The 22,486-nt window shown below is 35.4% G+C and overlaps 1 protein-coding gene across 28 annotated transcripts in view; it reads right to left on the reverse strand.

Annotated features, from left to right (window-relative positions):
* Positions 1 to 22,486, reverse strand: part of AFDN (afadin, adherens junction formation factor) — a 116,698-nt gene that overhangs the window by 55,176 nt on the left and 39,036 nt on the right. For 15 of the 28 annotated variants that reach the window (XR_005256587.1, XM_038134016.1, XM_038134019.1 and 12 more), the window contains exons 6-16: positions 22,189 to 22,346; positions 17,739 to 17,850; positions 17,158 to 17,325; positions 15,721 to 15,765; positions 11,596 to 11,690; positions 10,519 to 10,781; positions 8,919 to 8,988; positions 7,665 to 7,694; positions 6,696 to 6,811; positions 1,887 to 1,948; positions 812 to 1,017 (exon numbers count right to left, since the gene is read on the reverse strand). Coding sequence is in view for 27 of the 28 variants with exons in the window: in XM_038134016.1 (XP_037989944.1) it covers positions 812 to 1,017; positions 1,887 to 1,948; positions 6,696 to 6,811; positions 7,665 to 7,694; positions 8,919 to 8,988; positions 10,519 to 10,781; positions 11,596 to 11,690; positions 15,721 to 15,765; positions 17,158 to 17,325; positions 17,739 to 17,850; positions 22,189 to 22,346 (1,325 nt within the window). In the remaining variant the exon portion in view is untranslated. The remainder of the gene's footprint in view (positions 1 to 811; positions 1,018 to 1,886; positions 1,949 to 6,695; positions 6,812 to 7,664; positions 7,695 to 8,918; positions 8,989 to 10,518; positions 10,782 to 11,595; positions 11,691 to 15,720; positions 15,766 to 17,157; positions 17,326 to 17,738; positions 17,851 to 22,188; positions 22,347 to 22,486) is intronic. The other 13 variants (XM_038134030.1, XM_038134029.1, XM_038134028.1 and 10 more) reach the window with 3 other exon arrangements.

Below are 22,486 nucleotides of genomic sequence, written 5' to 3' on the forward strand. Positions count from 1 at the left end.
TCTGGGAAAAAACTGCAGACAAAGAAGTTTAATTAATTAATTACTGGGGATACATGAACTAGCACTCCTTTTTGAGAAAATTACCAGTCTGTTTTATCAATGCAAGGTCCACAATGCAAGGTATTGTCTAATATCACAGACAGCCCAGGGGATCTTATCCTGCATTTTTACACAAAACAGAATTCCCCCCATAATTCTGTAGAAGACTTGCACATATAGTAGCAAGAGCACTAGACTACATATAAAACATTGGAACATTTGAGAACTTGTATTTCTCTTTACAAAGCAGTTGTGTCAGCTTGGTTCAAGATGTCCAAATTTTATGTCCAGTTTTATGTTCAAGACGTCCAATCATTTTCGTGGTTACAAAAGTTGTAAAAGTGACAGGGTCAGAATTTAAAAGTCATGATTCTTTTAATACATTAATTTCAAGTATCAATCAGTGCAAACAAATGCTACCTATACAGTATTCTTTAATAAGCTAATCCAACTTTTTTTAAAAGGATTCACAGCCAGAAATGTTTGCAAAGATCTTACCTTCTAGAAAAGAGTCACCTCTTGTCAGGGAACATAATCTTCGGAGCAACAGCCACTCCCTAACTTCCCACATTGCTCAGGAGAGAGTTTCCTACCACTGACATTATTCACTGACATAAAAGCAGTGACTGCCCCTCATAAAGGCAGTCAGTGCAGGTATTACTGTTTAATCAACTACTATTAAGGGTCAGATGAAAAAAAAGGCTAAGAAGTTAGCTTGATTATCAACAAACTGTAGGTAATTCCCTTGACATATTTTGGCAGAGGAACTCACCTGTATCACTCCTTCCATCATGTTCACCATCTTGTTGACTATTGCAATGACTTTGTGAGTACGCTCAGCAGGAGTGATGTCAGGTCTGTATTGGCTGGACAATACATACCGACATGTCATATACAAAACATATGTTGGTGACAGCTTAAAATGAACTGTCGAACTATTTGTGTAATTTATAATGGCAGATAAGAAGGCATCTTCAGCTGCAAAGAGGAAAAGAAACAGTATGTTATAAATCCAGAGACAGAAAGAACATGAAAGAAAACTATTTCATAACTTGAGGCACAAAGGATTTTCTATGGGAAAAGAAGAGGAAGAGGGAGCAACTTACAGGAATTTGAACTTTAAGCTGTCTATTATGTACTACTGTTAGTTAGACACACTAACAAAACACTTCCATATAAAGCCAGAAAATCTGATCATTGGGAAACATTTCTGTACTATTTCCTATCTACTGAAAATTTGCATCTTCAAGGGAACAGGAAAATGAAAGATTTCTCTTGCACATTTTACTCCAACAAAGCTCTCATACTAATAAAAATCAGTCTTTTCTTGCTCACAAACCAAATTAGTTTCAAATATTTGAAGTATGGGCAATCTCTAGTATGTTATTTTGCTACCAGATCTGAGGCCTTCAACACCTGAGGACCAAGATAATAAAAAATTAAAACTCTAAATGACAATGTAAACCTAATCAGATTCTACAGAAAATGGATTTTGACCAAGGTGCAATCTATTACACAAGGCACAGAGAGCTATATAGAAGACAATGAATCCAAGGTACTCTTGAGGAGATGGGATTAAAATTTTTTCACACTTTATCTAAAAATCTGAAGATAAGGAGTTGAAATGCAATCAGAATTAAGATACACATGAACATGCCTCAATATCTAAAGTATCTGCTCACCCTCCCAACAAAACAAGTTATACTACTAGACTGTCTAGCATCTGTATGGTCATAGTTTCTTTCAATGTTTACTTAAATGACCCTTAAGTTTCCAAGCTGACTGAAATATTACAGTATAGAAGAATGCATTAACAGGTTAGTATTGTAACTTCACTATATACTCACAGCTTTCCCTGAATTCAATACTGGCAGGCAGTATCAGTTCTGGTCCATGGGTATCCTGAGATCTAAAGAAAGATGAGAAAAATTGAAACAAATAATCCACATGGGTGATATTAATTACTGTAAAATTACGTATTTCTCCAAATACACTGGTTCCAAATATCTTCCACAAAATGACACTTTTTTTACCTTTCCTCCAGAATCATTCAAGCTGTATTTGCCAGCAACACAACAGATAAAAATACAGACTTGAACTGTGGAGTCTGTGATATTAATGAGCACCCTCTTGTGTGCTGCACAGCAGACTGACAGGATCAGTTTGCCATCTGCCATTTACAGGATTCAAATAACAAATTATTCATGGACACATGAAAGAAATTGAATGAAGCTTTGCCTGAAACATCAGCTTGGTTACAACAAATGTACTTTGCTGCCTTTCGTGTCTTCAAAATTTATAAAGACTTAGTCAACCTATTTGACCTTTTTTCTGGTAAAGAGGGAAAGGAGGTCAAACACAGGCCCTACCTAGCTGTTGCTACACTACATCAAGAAACAGCTATTAGCCCCAGAACTGTCCTCACTGAAACCGACTGCAGAGCTGTTTCTTACCAGAGCCCATCAGACAAATCACCGAGTAGAAAATTGAACAGAGATTTGACTTTTCTGGTGGCTGCAAAAGGTTAAGTGTATTTCACAAAATCACAGACTATTCTGAGCAGGAAAGGGCCCATCAGAATCATTGAGTCCAACTCCTGGCCCTGCACACGATGCCCCAAGAGTCACAACATGCGCATGAGAGCACTGCTCAAGCTTCTTGAACTCTGTCAGGCTGGTGCTGTGACTACTGCCCTGGGGAGCTTTTCCAGTCCCCAGTCACCCTCTGAGTGAAAAACCTTTTCCTAATTTAATAGATCACTACTGCCTTAAAGCAAAGACATTACCTGAGCTGTTCCCTGCAGCTGGGCACCTATTTTTAGGAAATGAGTCAAAGCTTAACATTTTCTGTATGCAATAATCATTTTAACCACATGTTAAACAGGCAGCTTTCTACTCTCCCTAACAGCTTTGATAAAGAAAGGTATGTAATATATTAACATTGTTCTCCTGAAGATTATCAGTTATGCCACAAGGCAGAGATAACTGAATAAAGGAGTGTTATACCTCCTGTAGTAAAAATCCACAATATAATTTTGATGGCTGATGTCAGAAGACCTAAACTAAATTTTAGCATATTGAATCCAAAAATCCAGGGTACCTTTGGGTGGGGTTTGTTTGGTTGCTTGCTTTTTTACAAACTTGCAAAACCTTAAACCAGCAGAGAATTCAGGTTATGCCACCTAGATAATGTGTTATTTTAAGAAGTGTTCACCAAATCCAATTTCTGTGGGAGTTGAAAGTTAAGGAATAGCAGGCATAGCATGGCAGTATGTACACAAATTTCTGCCATTTCAGTTACATTTCAAACATGACAGCACGCTGTCTTTATGAAAAGTACCCAGCTGGTGTGTAAATTGTATCTTTTTATCACTATAAATTTAAAATTAACTAATTTGTCACTATTTCCACACTGTCAAAAGTGCTTCTCCACTGAGAACTTAATGACTTCCATAGAAAAATTACTAATACATGGTATTAGAAAATGGAAATATAGTGGCAACTCCAGAAAAAATTTTAATCTTTCATTACTGGAATAGCAATAAGAGATAGAAATAGTTTAACAAACTGGCTAGTAAACCAGTAACAGATTTCAGTTGATGATTTATTTTATTTTCCTTAGAACAAAATTATATTGATCAGTTTCAGCACAAACAGAGGAACTGGATTCCCAGCCAATGAGAGACACTGTGTCATGAATGATGAAACCTGATAATAATGCAAGATTGCTTGCAGCCTTCTGGAAATTGGCCCTAAGAGCCAAATTAATACAAAGTATTCTTTAAAAACTTAAAATTTAATTCTATCTGTAAATTAGTTGTCTGGGAACTGATGCAGTAATCAATTATTTAACTACCCTAATAGGAATTCCTGTCAACAAATCCTGGAGCCATAGGATGGTCTGGGTTGGAAGGGGCCCTTGAAAATCATCTAGTTCCAGCCCCTGTACCATCTTCTTCCTTCCTCTAAAAGCACATAAAAGAAATACTCTCTCTAATTAAGCTTTGCATATTAGAAATCTAAGTTGGAGTAATTCTCTGTGCTTCTGACATGATAACATTTTAATGGATACATCTGAAGTGTATATTGTCCTTATGCTATTGCTCCTACAGATAAAGCCTCTCTGTGGTGATGAAATTCTTTCACTAAACCAGTCTGAAAGTCTAGTTAGGTTTAGAAGGGCCATAAATATTGACTAGGGGTTGCCTCCTTTCTTAGTATAGTATCAGGCAATATTACACTTTAAAATCACATTAAAAGCAATAATGCATTCTCCTGTTATTTCTGTATTCCCCTAGATTGTCTCTGATAAACTGCATTAAAAAATGAAATATCCTTGTGTGATTGTTTCTGTCAGCATATTATGTAAAAATTTTTAAGCATGTTACTTTTTAAGGCAAGGAATAAGGTAAGCATCTGCATTCAGTTAACACCATTTATATATTATCACATTCTTTTCCAACCAACCACATCTTAAAGAACTTCTGAAAGGTATCCAAGGCAAAAAACTCTCTTTTCTCATTTTTATCATGTATTTGCTCATGTTAACTGTAGTCAGTTATCTAATGAGAATGTAAGACCACAATCCTTAACTGATTAGTCATTATGTTTGATTTCCAAGAATCACATTACAATCAGAACAAGCATACCCAGTAAGTAAACTGGAGTTATGCTCTCAGATGTCAGGTTTTTTTCTTTCTAGAAATGAAAAAAACACGGCAGCTAAGTTCTAATCGTTGGTCTTCAACCTATTCAGTGAGTGACTGGAGTCTTATTTGTCTTATTATTCACCTTTAGAGAGCAGAGATAAACACAGAGAGTACCCACAAACATTTAGTGTAGGCTGAAAGTTGTACAGTAACAAAAACCTGAAACTTGCCACTGAAGAATTTTTGGTTTTTTAAACGAATAAAGCAGCTCACAATTATAGTCCTTAGAGTTCACAAAATGAGACCAGAGTATCCCAGAGGAAATCTAACTAAAGGTCCACAAAATACATCCAACAAAGGGGAATTTCATGTATTCAGGCAATTCATTGTTGTATTTGTCAAGTCCTAATCTGACATCCTGACTTTGCTAATTTGTTATTCTCATGAACACAGTGAATGTATCTGAGAAAGAGCACATGATAGAAGGACTGTATTTAGATGAATAAGACTCATTACATAACACATACTACAGACATTTAAGATATATACAGAAATAAAATATCAACATCAGGGCTGGTGATGAAGATCTCTGAAGCTGTAGTTGTCACAAATTTAAGTGTGATCTAGATGCCTCTAAAAATACTTTCTGCACACAGGAATCATGGTGAAAAAACCTTTGTAAAACCTAGCAATGAGTACTCTCTTTAGAAGGAATTTAAGACGTTAAAAAACCCCATCAAAATGAAGCCAAGATACAGCTCACACGGCTCTGTGTTTTTGAAATACAGAACTACAGCACAAGATAATACTCTTCATAGAAACGTAATAAACGTCATACACATACAGAAGCACAGTTCAAGAAATATTCACAACAGAAGCCCCAAGAACTTCTAACAGGCTATAAAAAGTTCAGAAAGAAGTTTTTGTTTATCTTTTATGAGGAAAATTACAATTAAAATGCTAGTAATCCAAGAAGAAGTTAAATCTTCACAATCTTAATAGAATTCTAAAAAAGAATCTGAAGATGGTCAAGCACTCTAACAAGGGAGTGTGGAGTAGAAGTGAGTTATATTCTAGTCTAACTTCACTGAAAGTATTTAAAAGATGCCCCTGCTATAGAACACTTGAACATTCAAATTCAAGTGGAAGCACAGTTTTCTGCCCTTGTTTGGTATTTTTTTCCTGCCACTCATGCTCACATCTCTGAATTCTCTTTTCTGTCTAGGGAATAATATATCAACTTAAAGATACAAAAAAAATCCATACTGTAAACTTTACAACTTGGATCACTGCACGTTTTAACCCTGCAGCAAATTTACCTTACCTTTCATCCATTTATCACAGCTGTTCCTCTAAATTTAAAAGTTGATTTATGTAGACAGCAATGCAATCTTGTATTTTTTGAAAAATTTGGAAAAAAAATTTATTAACAGTCTCACTGATTTGCTGAGGTGTGATAGGAGACACTAGAGATCATCTGATCCAATTTCCCTGCTCAAAACAGGGTCAACAAGAGCAAGTTGCTCACTACCCTGTCCAGTCAGGTTTTAAGTACCTTTAAGTATCTTCAAGGACAGACTCCACACCTGCTGACAACAGCACAGTAGACATAGCAATGACCTGGTTATTTCACTCTCCAGAGTAAATCACATCATCTTGCCACTGACAAACGAAAATTTTACATAATTGTACTTTTCATTTCACATGACATGCCTAACTCCAAATCAACAATGATGTGACATGACTATCAGCCTGACTTTACAGAAAGAGAGACACAAATAACAGAGTACTGAAGCAAAGGATTAGTTTTTGAGGGTTTTTTAAGTACTGTGAAGTTTTTTGCTTTGGTTGTTAATCCTGGGGCTTATCTGGAGAGAGTTCTCAAAGGAAGTATCTTTTTCCATATGGAAAACCAGACTATTTAAAATATTTTAACGCAGCACTTGATCTACTGGAAAAACAAAGTCTTTTTTTGATCCTGAGGAGTAATGGATCCCACGTTTCCTACCTGCTGTCCTGTCTGCGATAATCCTGCTGGTCTATTCTAATCATCGGCTTCACCATTCCTCGTTCGGCTGTGCTGGATGCGGATGATGTCCTGTCACCGTCCAGCCTGCTGGTGCTCTAATTCAAAACAGCAGGACAGGTGCTTAGCATGCAAGCACTGCATGAGCCGATATTTGTGCCTAGCAGCACTAAAATGAAGCTGAGGTCTGAGGCTTGAAAAGAGATGGGGAAACAGAAGAAGGGACTATGGCACAGAGAGCGACAGCTCAGCAGGCGTTTTCACCACAGTGAAGCACTGATGAGCCTGCTTCCAATTCAACAGACAACAACGGCCAGCTAGGAGCAGCTCTTTGTTAATGTACTGCTAGAATTTATAAAGTAGCTTGCAAACATCTTTAATCAAAAGCTTCACAGCTACAATACAAAGTAAGAATGAGTTGGGAATCAAAACTTTAGGTAAAAGACAACGTTAAATGTATTTACAAATTTAAAACTGGTCATGCTTCTCCACTCTGCTTCTGCAATAGTTCCAAGTGTTTGCACTACTGATGTGTAACATAATTTATCCTGATCTTAAGGAAAGTTTGACCTGGCAGGCAGTACAACATTTCCAAGACAAGAAGGGGCAATTCAAACTGTTATCTTTTTATGTAACATTTGATTTGTTTTCTTTTGGTGTCTCATGCTCGTAAATAGGAAGCTTTCATTTATGATTTCTAATTCAATCAAACCCTATCAGGAATGGGACAAATACACTGCTTTAAGCAGCAAAATAAATAGCAAATTTTTTCAGCATAAAGAGTAGAAAACAAGACACCAGTGAAAGTCTTTCAACATTTCATAAGAAATTTCTAGGACTAAATCATTTGCTTCAATGTAGGAAAACCTGCCAACAAGTGCATCTCAAAGCAAGAGCTTAAACTAAATTACTTTTTACCACCACATCTCAGAGAACTTTCATTAAACTTACTGTTAGCCCTTTTCCAAACAGAAAAGTAAACTTAGAAGAGAGCAAATGTTAGAGAATGAGTGATTCATCAGTGCTCTAACAAGACGATGTACAGTCTCAAACAGCATAACTGAAAAAGAAACTAAATTTTCCCATTAATCCCTAAGTCCACTAGAAGTATTTTTCTAATGACTGTTAATAGGATATGAAATAAGCTATATAATAAAGCCAGAAACTCTTATTCTGAGAAATTTTAAGACATTTTATTACTTTACAAAGTTTCTGTTCTTCCTTTTAAAATACCACTAAAATTTATATCAGAAGTAGGTGAGGAACACAAATAAGATAAAAGCACTACCTGACAGTACACAGAAAGTAGAGAAACTGAATCAAAAGACTGTGGTAAGAAAACAAGTAAGACTAAAAATACATTCAAAAGCTATCTGAGTTATTAATACCTACACTGCTGCATTAATATCACTAAATAGTTACAAGTATTTCAGTTGTGTAATAGCAGAAATAAAACATAAAAGGGATTGCAGTTCTGGGAAGATTACTCCATTCCATACTGCTGAAATAATTCATTCTCTCATTTCATCTGAGGCATGTGATCATAGCAAGTAAGGCATTAACCATTGTGCCATTTACTCTTTGTTTGCTCTTGGAAAATGCAATTCTGACACAAAATCTATTAACAGAAAGTGCAGGAAGAAAGCATGAAAAGATTATTACCTCATAAAATGTTTATAATTATGACTGCAGAGACAGTTTGTTTAGTCAATGTGTGTACAGGAGCTCTATTGAAGTCTAAAGTCACATCCATTAAATTTTAAAAGCCTAGTTAAATTAAAATTGAACACCCTTTCACATTTTATATAAAACATTTATTTACCCCATCACAAATGACAACAGCCATATGCTACACACACAAGGTAACAATGTACCAGTTCTGACAAGACTCTCTACCTGCAGCTAATCTGCTTTCCATAAGTCAATTTGAGGAGACACTACTTCAGGTTTGGAGAGTTTCCCTTTCTAAAAAATGCCACTATCCTTGACATGAGATGCATCCCCAATGCCAATACAAACATAAAGAAAAGGGTTTTGGGGAAAAAAATAAATCAAATCTAAAATAACAATGCATATAATATCTGACACAAGGAAAAACAGCTGGGGAGACTGATAAATTGGCCACACTTCCCCAAATACTACTGCTGTTATAATTTTAACTTACACATGCTGTTATTTGTTGCTAACTTAGTCATAATACAATACCTTGCTTGCTGGTAATGCAGTTCCACTGTGAATATCTCCCTCCAGATCAAATGTGGTTTCCTGGACAGCTCTATAAGCAAGATAACATTTCCAGTATGTTTTAGAGATTATACTGTTATATTATACTGTTCAACATTTAATAAACAAGGAACAGAGTAACTAAAATTAGTAAATTAAAATTCAAGGGTTATACCATGAATCCAGTTAATATTAACTTTTCTTAACACTCTATTAGTTCTTCACATCAATAAAACCTAAAAATATTTATAAAGACAATTTCATTTGCAAAACCAGATTCATAGCTGATTTCTTCCCAGTCAAGTGAGAAAATATAAATACACATAAACATAATACACATAAAACATATTCATGGCATCGCATTCACTACAACAGACGAGCTACAATTTTGTATTCAGGTCTTTAGTATTAAATGTACAACATAATGTAAATAACTGATAAATTATTGTAATGCATATTACTATCTCCTTGTTCTACAGATTAAAAAATACTTGTTTATTCAAGCTGCAACAGCCCTTTGCCATAGATTTTATTGTCCACATAAAGCTCTGAAGTAATATAGTGCTTTCCAGTTGACTGTAAATATGCAAGAGCACTTATTTATTGATCTGCAGGCTAAATGCAGGATGAACTCAAGATTTAAGCAAGAATATTATATGACAGCCCCATGGCTGGAGGTCTTCCTGCAGACAGGGCCTACAAAAAGCACAGTGTCCTTCCATAAGAAAATACAGTGGAGAAAAAATAAAAATGTTTAAAGCATGCATCTATATTAATTCAGCAGATAAGCTTCTTTTCCCAGGTATCTTTCACTCATCTCCAAGCCAATTTGTTACTTTTCTGAATAACATTACACAATAATGTGTATATTAACAACAGTAGCCTCACTTGGACCCAGAGAAGAAGGAAAATAGGATGTTGTTTTTTTCCCCTGCTATACAAACTGATTTAAAGATTATTTCTTCTGGGTATTTCTATAGCCATTGAACAAAACACCTGAACCCCTATGAGTCACAATATCTATGATCAGTATTTTTATTATGTACCTATCAAAAACATGAATGAGAAACAACAGGGTAGACTTCTGGACTGTCAGTCCTTGCAACACAGAAACCAGTCGGTAAGTAATCACACTACAAAAAGTGGTTGTTATATTGAGACATAAAGTTCCCTATCTTAACAGTCTCAATTCATGATTATTTCATTTCCAAATCTTTTCCGTGGAATTTTGAAAGTTATTATCTGAGAAAAAACAAAAAAACAGACTCTCTGAAAACATTCAGCAACTTCCTGACTTTTCCTGGAGCTTGGATGAACTATGAAATACATGAAAATAAGGCATTATAGTGCTTTTCACACAGAAGTGAGCATGAAGAAAACTTGTTTGAATACTTCATAATGTAAAAGACACTTGCTAATCCTACATAAAATCACAAGGTGGAGCTCAAGTATTATAATTATATACTTAACACTTCAAATGATTTCACACAATAGTCCCTGGCCATTTATAATGCTTTCATAATGTATTTTTTCCTAAGATTCCCCTTCTAACCTCAGTAGGATGAAAATAAATTTTACTCACCCAGTTTTGTGTCTTGGACCTTTGACCATAAGACTTGCATCAGTAGATCTTTTGGAAATAATATGGTCCTGAGTAGGATCCACAAACTTAAATACATGAGAAGACCCAAACTGAACCTTCATTCCACTTTGCAGCATGGTGGTTTCTGAAATACGCTGACCTTCCACATAGGTTTCAGCATCAATGCTTCTTGGGGTTACAGTAACAACTCCATCCATATTAGTGAGGTCACAGTGATGAGGCTGAATTCCTGGACCAAATAACTGGGAATAAATTAATTAACACAGAATAGATTAAATTATTCTGCAGCAAAAATAAAATAACAATAACTAAGATGTAGCTTCCCCTATATACAGACTTTATTATTTAACTAAATAATTATATTATTATTTAGACTGATTATTTAACTTTGATTACAAATTTACAGAGATGAGTGGTACTAAAATCAGTGAGTTTCACTTCATTTTTCAATGCAACAAGAATAATAAAACATGTATTTAACTAACATGTGCAGCAGACATCCCTTAATGAAATTTTTTTTCACTGTGTTTGGTCATATACTGTTTTCTTCTACTTGGTGCTTCATACAAAATTACACAACACAAATTTATACAAAATTACACCACACAAATAATTATAAATCAACTAAATGCACTGACATGGCTACTGTAAGAGACTTCCTGGCATGAACTTCATACAGATATGCTTGCTTTATACTCTTAAGAAATCCTACCTCAATGGGATTAAGACTGGCCTTGAAAGCAACAAAGCAATTACAATAACACTGATATGCACTATTTCATCCAGTTATGAAAAAGAAAACCCCATTTCAAATAATAAACATCTTAAACAATAAAAATTGACTTGAAATAATAAAATCCTCCTCTTCATTTAAGAGTGAAAGTAAATTAAAACAAATAACTATAACCATTATTAATTATGACCAAAATTTCAGCAATATTTTACCCTTCAAACTTTGAAGTGTATTTCCAGCATATTTTATTCAGATTCCACAACGACACATAACACATCAGAGATCAGATCAGTATTGTAATGTGAGTCTGCTTTTTTCCATACCTGAATGGAATTGTCATCAAATTTTTCGGTTCCAACTTCAGTGACACTTAATTGTAGACGATAGAGCTTTGGCTTATCTCTGGAGTCAGAACCGTCTGTACAACAAGTGACAAATATTATTTTGTAAGTTAATAAAGTTCAAATATTCACACAGTATTTCTACATTTACTGCAAGTTAGTTCAGAATAGCAATGTTTATAAAAAAAGAAAACCTTAGTGACATTTTTCAAGCTTGTCGGGAACTTGGTTGTTCCTCATAATGTAAGAACCCTGAAAGTAGAGAAAGCCTACTTGGAGCAGCTGTTAAGTACAAATGCAAAGAATAAAGTAATCAAGAACTACTATTCTGAACATACCACGAAAAACCTTTTCTATTTCCTTAGTACTTTAAGCAATACAACAGTTTTTATAAATCTCTAAGATTTTATATGGGTATACACCAGCATGGGTTTAGAAGATAAAGAAAATAAAATACCTCCAGATCCCACATTAATAGCATCTACTGATCTTACTAAAGTACGCGTTATCAGCAATAACTGCTGTCAAGTGATCCACATACCAAACTGTTTCTAATTAATCAGACACTGAACTAGAGCAATATTAAAAGACAATCCTACAAAATGTTTACCTATGACATTTAGTCTTAATACACAGGACTTTAGCACTCCTGGCCTTATCTTTGTAGTTCCATTGACCTGTATCTTCATCTCACAGAAAATTAGGTAAAAAATAAAGTCCAATTTCCTACTCCCCTCAAAAATTTGCTGGACATACAAAGTGTGCACAATTTAGCTAACACGAATGGGTTTTGTCATACATATAAATCCTCCCCACTTCCCAGAAAATACTACAACTTTAAATATGAGCGGAAACTGAAATAATACTGTCATTTCTAACTTCTGTCCAATCTCTTCTCCAAAGCAAAGTAAAAGAGAGGCTGCAAGACAAAGAATGTCTTTCCTGTGGAAATGAACACTGATTTTAAGTCATCTCCAAAAAAAGCATTAGAGACTATTATTAAAGCCATGGCACATACATTGATACGTCTGCGGTAGGCTACTAGTTATCTTCAAATTTTTAGTGAAATTCAATATAAACAGAAGCTCTATCAATCTAGTTGTAAACTCCCAGAACACCTTGTATTAAAACCACAGCACTAGATACAAATACAATTTTTTCTTCCACAAAAAAGGAGAAAATTTCAATGAGTTATTCAGTTATTTGGGTTATTTGTTGTACTCTGTCAGTATTAAAAGCCAATTTCTGCAGTAAAAGGTATCCTAATCTTGAAGATAATTACAACAAATCCTTAGAATGATGAAAGGCCTTTTTGTTCTAGGGGAGGGACACAGGAGGGAAGGATGGTTGTGTTATACTACAGTGTAAAGTGTATTTCCTATTTTCCAACAGCCAGAACCTCACCTAAATGGTATTTGGAATGTATCCCTTATAACTCACTGCAGCAGGATAGATATTCTGCTATACCTATGGTGAAGGCCCTACTCCCTACTCCTCAGGCTGTGAGTGTCCACGAATGCTGATCTTAAAAAATTGTGTACTACAAATAGATTTCATCACTTGATTTATGCACTTCAGAGTCACCATTCACACTTTAATAGTAATGTTATAAAAAAAAACCTGCAGTGAACAAAAGTGAATAATCAATGTAAGGACATCAAGTCAGTGGTTTGTAACACAAAATATGAATTTTTTAAACAATAAAAATAAATCAAGCCAGGCCGCCCTTCATGCTAATATATTTTAAATGTGTTACTTCACCACTAAAAGGTGAATCCTACACCACTTTGAACATTATAACTTCAATTGATTTCACTAGTCCAATGCTTGAATCAATACTGGGAAATAGTACTGACTTAGCACAGACCAAACCAGATGATGAAGATCAGCTCACAGAAAACAAGTAAGCCCAAAGCTGAACAAAAATGGTCACAAAATGGACTTTACCTATTGAGATAAAATTAGTTAAGTCTACGCTTTAGAAGCATATTTCCTCTGCAAGTTCCTAACTACTAAGGGTTTAAACCCTAATAAGCTTAGGAGATGGTTGGGCAGATCTGAAACACCACGTCCAATTCAGGAGATAATTTTACTATTAAATTTCAGACAAAATATGCACCTCCAGCAGAAAGAGCCAATAGTAAACTTTTTTTTTATTGTATCACACAACAAACTCATATGCAAAAGTGTTATACATACTGCAGTTCTGTTCTCAGAAAGAAGATTGGCCAGGAAAGCACCCTGGCCAGGGCTTTCCACTTCTCCAGCCTTCCGCAATTCTTCTGTCCAAACTGTTATACCTCCATGTCCTTCACATGTCCCACTGCTATTTGTTCTACAGCTCAAGGTTGCTCTTTTTTTGTGATGAAGCAAGGGAAAAAGCCTTATGGGGTTGCCTTTTTATTTTTTATTTATGCTTTATAATTTTAATTTCAGGCTTGTAGGATCTGAGGCACACATCTGAAAATAGGGGCATTTGCTTTCTCTCAGCCTTTAAATATTATGACTATACAACTGAAGTTACTAACATTCCTGAACTCATCAAAAGCCATATTCACAGATAATACAGATAGAATCAGCTATTCAAAGCGCTGCTGAATGTCACTTCAGTCTACCCAGTCTATTTCTATTACTATCAGATTCATCTCAGTTTACTGGTTCATTCACACGACTTGGATACAGAGACAATTGCTGACTGCCACATGTACAGTCACAAGCTACTGAAGTGCATCCTCTACCATACCAAATATTCAGTCAATGAAACAGTCATACAAACAGCAACATAGCAGCTGTGGAGAAGGGGAACAACTGGACATACTTCACTAGCAAACTTAATGAATTTGTGCAATTGCACAGAGCATGAAAGCGAGTCTGCTAGGTTCTTCTGCAAAAATATAAACAGCCTCTGTTTTGACAGGCGGACATTTCTACTGGAGTTATTTCTATAATAAATACAAGTATCCTAAAGTGCTTTTTTTCCAAAGACATAGTCTGATTCTAGAGTATGAAGACCTCTTTTTCACACACTGAGATAAAAATTTTAAAAGCTATCTTTTTTTTTTTTTTCAGTGACATGCAACCAAATTTCAATCTTCCTAGTTAATGGTCAAGTGTTCCTGCAGAGCTCATCCATGATTTTTACTTCAGCACACACTATGAAACCTTTCTGCTCTCTGGAATAACAATGTTAACAAAACGGAAGCCTGAATTCAATTCACATAATTGAGCACTGGACACAAGTTTGAATACAGTTCTTTAAACCCCACTACTGCACTCCACAACCATAAAGAAAAGAGTGAGCAGCACTGACAACCACATGTAGTTCTTCTATAGCAGTCTAGAAAATCAAGTGATGAAACGGGGAAAAAGTAATAAAATAAAAAATATTTTGGCAGATATTTCACAATGAAAAGAATGGCTTTGTATTCTTGTCTATTCAGTCAAATCAGAACACATCTGCATATTACTCTAAACTCCAAGGAGAGTTGAAGATCCGTAACGATGTGTACATAAGGCTACCAATTTTGAACACTACAAGAAATGAACAAGCCTCTACTGTCTGAAGTGCTAAATCTTTGACATGCACCACTAATGTTAGACAAATCAGGCAGCAGAAACACCAAAGGATGCTATGGAATATCACGGAATAGAAAGTGAAGTAATTTTCCCAGGGGTCCAAACACTATTACTCATAAAAATCATCACAGACATCAACACAGTCAAATACTGAAAAGGACAGCTAAGTTTCTTGCCATTTACCCAATAACCACTTTAACTATGAATTCTGCAAGTAGATGGATCAAAGAACTTTTAGTTCTGCTACAACACTTCTTGTAAACCACCCTCTGAAATTTAGCTGTTAACTGTAGCTGGAAAGTTGAACTCTTTGGATAACAGCATATTCATGATCTATTTGATGTTTGTTCACCAATCAAGTCATTAAATGGCAACTAACAAAATAGATAACTATATCACAGAAGCAATCCCTTGGGAAAAAACCCTTAAGATAAATAAGATAGTCCTTCATTTGTCATAAAGAAACACAGGATTTACAGTCGGAGAAGTTTTTAGTGACTAATGAGAGAACAGTATCAAATACAGCGTTACCTTCGTAAGTGTGATAGTTGTAGTAGGCAAAGTGATTCCTTCTCCCTGGGGTTAGAAACACATGCAGAGGACCCAGGTGAAGGCAGCACCAGCAGGACAGATACCATGCAGAACATGCGGAGGAAGGCAAGAAAAGAAAAGACCGGAAAGGGTGAAACTGTAGCCAGACAACACCTATTCAATTTATAAGGATGAAGTTCATTAAACTCTTTCAATTTTAGAAACTGTGTAGAATATAAAGACATCAGTACTACAAAGCTACTGAATGAAACAATCCTTACTGCTTAGAGAAGTGATAACAAGCTGTTAGAAGAAAAACACAAACAACAGGTCAGTCCCACAGGCAATGTGTGAAGCTCAGCACACAGCACTGACACCTGCAGCATTTCAGACTGGGCTTACTCTCTCCATTAATGGGCGTCCTGCGCCACTGCCCGAGATCAACATCTTAATGATAAAGCACCAAATCCGAGATCAACATTTTAATGATAAAGCACCAAATCCCACAGAATAAGAGAACGAGAAAAGAAATCAACAGCACTAGTAAAAGAACCCAAAATATTAATATGGAAGCCAAACCTCAACCTGTAGAACATGACAGTAAATTTCATATATTCTGTGTACTGATAATTTCATCTGGATTTAAAACACTATTTGACCATAAATTTAACCATTTTTTTGCAGTTCTGATCCAGCAAAGGTTTCAGCACCAATTTCCAACTTTGCTTCCCAAGAGGTACACAACCAGAATTCAAACTGTAACATTAACTTGAATATCTGAGTGTACTCAAGTTACAGTTCTTTTTCCTATTAAGTGTATATAACTCAATCACCAAAAATAAAAGTCCATATCCAAATCTATAAAGATGAGGATGACAGAAATTAAGAGCATAAGTCATGTATGTTTTATCAGTAGTTGTGCTATACACAATCAATCACCCCAGCTGTTCCTAGATCATAAAATTAATTGCAAATTGCCATTAAGCTCAGCGAGTTCCAATTATGCCAAAATAAAACTCAGCCTGCTTGGGATTAGAAAGTTCCATATAGATGTGAAATATTTTTCAGCCTAAGTTTGATTTTTAAATTCATGTTCTTGTCCTGTTAAAAAATGTGATTTTCCACATATGGCACCATCAAATACCATGTATGCTACAGTGTACTTGTGAATGTAAACAGAATCAGATTGAAGCTTAATAAATAATTTCTCCCCTTTTTTCACTCCAAACTCCAGATTTTGATATTACAGCAATATGTATCTCTACCTTTAGAACTGTTACCTCCAATTTAGACTCTGACACCAGAAGAACAACTCATGTGGCACAGACTTCCTGCCACACAGAGTTCCTTGTGCTTATAAAGAATATCTTATTTTTGAAAAATCAAAATGATTATACAGTAATGTAATTTAGCTTATTAGATAACCAGAATTCTTACCTGGGCTTAATTCTACCAGGTATGGTAGTTTCTCAGGAGGAAGGCAAGAGCCATAGCCAGACCCGTCAACTCTTTCCTTCCCCTTTAATGGCTTTCCATCAATTATCTTCCTGGTTTTCTTTGGGACATAATCAGGAGGCCGCCTTTTCAACTGAAAGACCAGTATTCCTAAAACACAGTGTTATACATCCTTTGAGTCACACTACCACTGCATAAGCACACAACCAACATCTATTAATCTGCAAGTGTCCCACAGGATTACTTGCAACTTACTAAGTTCCTGTCACTTCTTTAGAAAGTTTTTACTTAAAAATAACTACACACAGATTAAAAGCATACTTCAGTATAGTGAATAATTTAGAAAACTTGGGATAAAATGCAAAACCTTTCTACTACCTAATGGTGTAATAATATGAACAGTGTATAATGAAACAGTAAATAACTCTAATACTCCCTAGTATTTTAAGTGTCCAAAACCAAAACACACTACAGAATATGTTAGAATTTCTTCCTTTACAGGGGCTCCACAACATGGCTTACGACCCAAGGCACAAAAATATCTTAAAGGTTTTTGGACATACCTTTATCACTAGGCCACTCCCTGAATATCTGCAGTGGACACTCATCATCATCAAGAATAGTTTCTTTAGCACCTTTATCATCAGAGTGCTGAGCACCAGGAGGCAGCATGACCTAAAAAAGAATTATCAGAGCTGTTGGAGGACAATTAGAACATTCAGGGGTATATTCTCTGCTAACTTTTTTTGCATGTGCTGTTTATAACAAGAGATAAGGCCAAAGAATTCAGTAACTTGGAATGTATTTTGTTTCCAAGATTTTCTAACACTCCTCTCTCGCCTCTTGCTACAGTTTAATCACACTTCCCAGAACATCAAGTCTAAAAAGCAAAGAACAGCAAGTTACATTTAAAGTAGGCAAGATGTTCTTTCAGTAAAAAAAGTTATTCCAATTTCTCATAAGCTAAGACAAAGAAAAAAAAAAAATTGTGGAGATGATGGTCAAAAAACAAAACTGAACTCTCCATTATTTCACACACTGGAATCAGCATTTCATTTTGCTAATGCCGTTCTGCTAACGTAACATATTTAGAAGAGACACAACAAGCTGGCAAAAACTATGTTATACCTGCTGCATCCTTGTCTTACCCAAAATTTACCTGGTCTACACAAGGGACTAAGGGCACAACTGGAGCATTTCACACAACTGCTTCATGCTGCCTAGCTCTAAGGAAGAAACAAAACCAAGAATACTTTTGGAACATAACTACAGAATGTTCCTACCTTTTACAGCTATACCCTTTCAAGGCAGAGGAAGGGGGAAACTTTGATTCATGAAATCTGATCTTAGAGGAGACACAGCCTGTAATTTCATGCATTACTGCTCCCCACAGCGATCAAGAACAAGTAACATTGACAGACAGTATTACAGTTATGAAAGACAGATCTTTCAAAGCTGAATCAAAAAATAAAATAATACATGTTGTACTCCCACATTTGTAATCCTAACAATGTTATTTCAATTCACAGGCAGTTCTATTTTAAACAAACTACTCCAAATTATTCCCATCTCTGAACTATGACCAAGGTAAGACCTTCTGAAGTGATGTAGCCATTGGCTACAGCATCCTACTATGCTGCAGCCCTCTAGAGACTTTGCACTCTCATTTGTTCCCTCCTTTCCACACCCATTTCTGTGTTAACCAAGTTCTCACAGATCTACCTCAAACATCCTTTCATCTTCTTCCAGGTAGGAAACAACTACATTTAAGATTAAAAGTATGCAATCCCTAAACCATTTTCTATGCAAAACGTGGCTAAACATAGGACTAATTAAATTATCTTTAATCAGATTTTCAAACAGACAAGCTATTACAAAAGAAGGAAAACATTAAAATGTACAAACCAGAGGGAAACAGAAACACATCTACACTCAAACCTTATCCTGCCAAACTGCTCTATTTCACATCTCAGATTTTAAAACCAATTACACATACAGGATAATTAGGGCAACATTGTGTTTCAAGCTATGTTCAAGAAGCAACAATCTTAAAATTCCAAAGCCCTTGAACAGAAGGTAGCTAGTTACAAAGCACGAAATACATGCTATACCAGGACCTGACCAATACTGGACTGGGAAGGAAACCAAAGAAAAAGCAAATGCAGTGAAACATGCAGAAAATACAAGATAAGAAATTTAAATGAACACCACAGCAACTTCAGACTTGACTTTCACAACATTTGTTGGAATATACAAGTAAGAGATGGTACTTATTTGAGTATTAAGTCTTTTGTGATAAGTAATAACTAGAAATCAAATTATCAGACCCATCCTTAATAAAAGTCTCATGTGAGAACACCCCATGCTGCAACAGGTCTTCAATAAGCTCTTCTGTCTTTTTAATGGGTTTTTTTAAAGTAAAAACCCTCATATCTACAGTATATTTGAGTATATCTGCTTATTGTGACTAATTAATCTACAGTTTTCCTTACAAGCTGGGAACAGAGGCTCTGCACATGCCCCTACTAAAACAAACAAAACAAAAAAGAAAACCTAAGAAAACAACATCAACAACACCACAAAAAAACCCACAAAGCCCCCCCAACGGATCTTGCTAAAATACTTATGTCTTATGTCTATAACGACTACTTCATAAAAAAAACCAATAAAACTACTCGCCATTAAATGCATATTTTTGCTTGACATTACAAGAAGTTATTTATGCCTTACCCTCAAGTAAAAAATAAGTGCACGCTAAAAACAAAAGTCTAATCAAGATTCTGCTTTTAAGAGTTAACTGGTTTGCTGCATGCCTGAAGTCTAATGCCCTGAGTGAATATGCACAGGTAGCTTGGAAGACTGTCTAATTAATTTGACATCTTCAGAGAAGTGCAGTGAACCCCACATTACTCAGGGAAACTCAAACCAAGCAAACTGAAACAAACAAAACATACACATTGGAACAAACTGGTGTCTATTGCTTACACAGAAAAGCACTTTAGAACCAGGAATAAAGGTACAGCCAGATACACTGCAAACCAATGTATGAAAGCAAACAACCAATAGGAGAATGCCATTTACAATAAAAGTTGTCAAAAATGTTATGAAAAAGTCTTACAATGTTTATCTTTCAACTGAAACTTCAGGAGCGATTTTTGTTACAGGTACTTACAGAGCATTATAATGGTCTTGCCCTGTAACTCAAAATTCATTTTAATAATTAAGTAAATGTCAACTGCTTAAATCTTCAAAGAAGACACTGCACCTGGCACTCAAAGAGAACAAAATGTTTCAAAATCCCAACGAGTAAGAAACTGAACTTGTGTCTTCCACTGATAATAGCTGAACTTAACAAAATGTAAGGAATAAGAACATGCGCAGGACCTGTCTTACAGAGTACTGTAAAGTGCCAGAAGAACAGGGGCAAAAGCCAAACTAGAGACAGAGAATAGCTGTGGGACTTGAGTATAAAGGGAGTGCCGTTGGATAAATTTAGTAGTGCATTTTTGAGTTTCCAAAAAAGACAACAGTGATTAAAAACACAGACTGACTCTTGGGTATTTTCATGTTTTAAGCAAGGAAAGCAACTCTATAAAATATCAGGAAAAAAGCAGATTTTAAAATCTAGATTTAAAATACTCAACTTCATTAATAAAAGAATAATTAATATATCAAAAGCCAAGCACTGTATCAGCAAAGGATGGCCAAGCAGATTTTAGCCAACTACAACAACTTACTGTGAGCAAATAAGGTCTGCTACACTTAAGAGTTATTAAAACAGATCTACTATTGGTCAGTGAAGACCACTACTGTAAGTCAAATGTAAACACAACTGACATCAGTTCAAACACTTACTGTATGAAGATGTGTTACTCAGGAAACACAAAATATTTTCACGAGTACTTCCCAAAAAACTAATATAAAAAAAATTCTTTTGCAGAAATGACTTAATTAACCTTTGCCAAGATCAAAGCAATATTCTCCAGACTATTTTCTACATTAAACATCCCCACACAAGATCAGAAAGTAGGATGTAAGGGAGAACACCACCACTACAAAAAGAGTAACTTTCAACAGTTTCCTGGGTAAAGGTGCAATTAGTCCAATAAATCCCCTAATACTCAAAGATTTTTTTAATACATCATAAGTCTAAACTAACCAGAATGAAGTAAAACTTCCAAATCTTCCAAATTCAATCTCAGTGTCTCAGCTGTAGCCCATGATTCTCCCAAACCACCACAGTATTGTAAGAAACAAACTTTTTTTTCCCATTTTTTTAACACTTTAAGGAGCAAAAAATGCAAGTTTATTGGACAAGTCATAGCCAAAAATGTAATCAAACACTGGATTCAAAAAAGGATCAGTATTTTCAAGCCTCACTGTTCTCCCTGAGAAGACAACATGGTCTGAAGTTTGTAAACTTGAATCAGTACTGCCCACAGGACCTTTTGATTAAAGCCACACCTCTAAGAAATAACAATTCTATGCAATTTGTTCAGAATTCGTAAAATAATTAATTTCTGAAATTAAGAGCATCACTTTAATGTTTTCTGATTTGTAGTGAGGGTCAGCTACCACTGCAAGGTTTAAGGAAATGGCACACAACATACACCTTTTACAATGGAGCTCACCTCTGCACTTCCACTTCAGAGTGGATACTCAGGGAAACAGTCTTGTGTACAGATTTAGGTATCCACCCACATACATCTGTGAATCACCAGCACATTCAGTGGTATAAAACCCATAAAAGTGCCCAATAAAGACATGTCATTTTCAGTATTAATGTTTTCCTGTACAGCAAGCAGTAATTTAGTACAACTGGAAGATGAAAGTTTTAAAAACAAAAAATCTGATATGTCACTTCACAATTCCTGAGGCTGTTAGATTTAAGGGGGTGGGGGGGGAAGTTAGTCACAGAACCAACTGAGTCATTCTATTTAGCTTGGAAGCTACTGCAAGAAAAAAAAAACAACCAAATATGAAATGTGAGAAGATTGTGTTTTAGTAACTTACACGAGCAATACAATAATCCTTGGGATTTTCTTTTTCCAGGCCATATTTTTCCAGTGCTTCAATAACTGCAAAGTCTGCAGTATCTGTAGTGGACAGCAGGATTGTCTTGTATGGTATATTTGGTTTTAAACTGTCTGCATAAATTCTCAGCGTCCCACCTTGGAAACCAAACGGAATTAACAATGCAATCACAGAATAAAAAGACAGACGTAAAGTAATTAATTATATTTCTGACAGAATATAAGAACAAACCCTTCCAGAAATAACTTCATTACTCTACTAATACAAGAAAAATTAT

This window comes from Motacilla alba, chromosome 3 (genome assembly GCF_015832195.1).
Source record: "Motacilla alba alba isolate MOTALB_02 chromosome 3, Motacilla_alba_V1.0_pri, whole genome shotgun sequence".
NCBI classification, from domain to species: domain Eukaryota; kingdom Metazoa; phylum Chordata; class Aves; order Passeriformes; family Motacillidae; genus Motacilla; species Motacilla alba.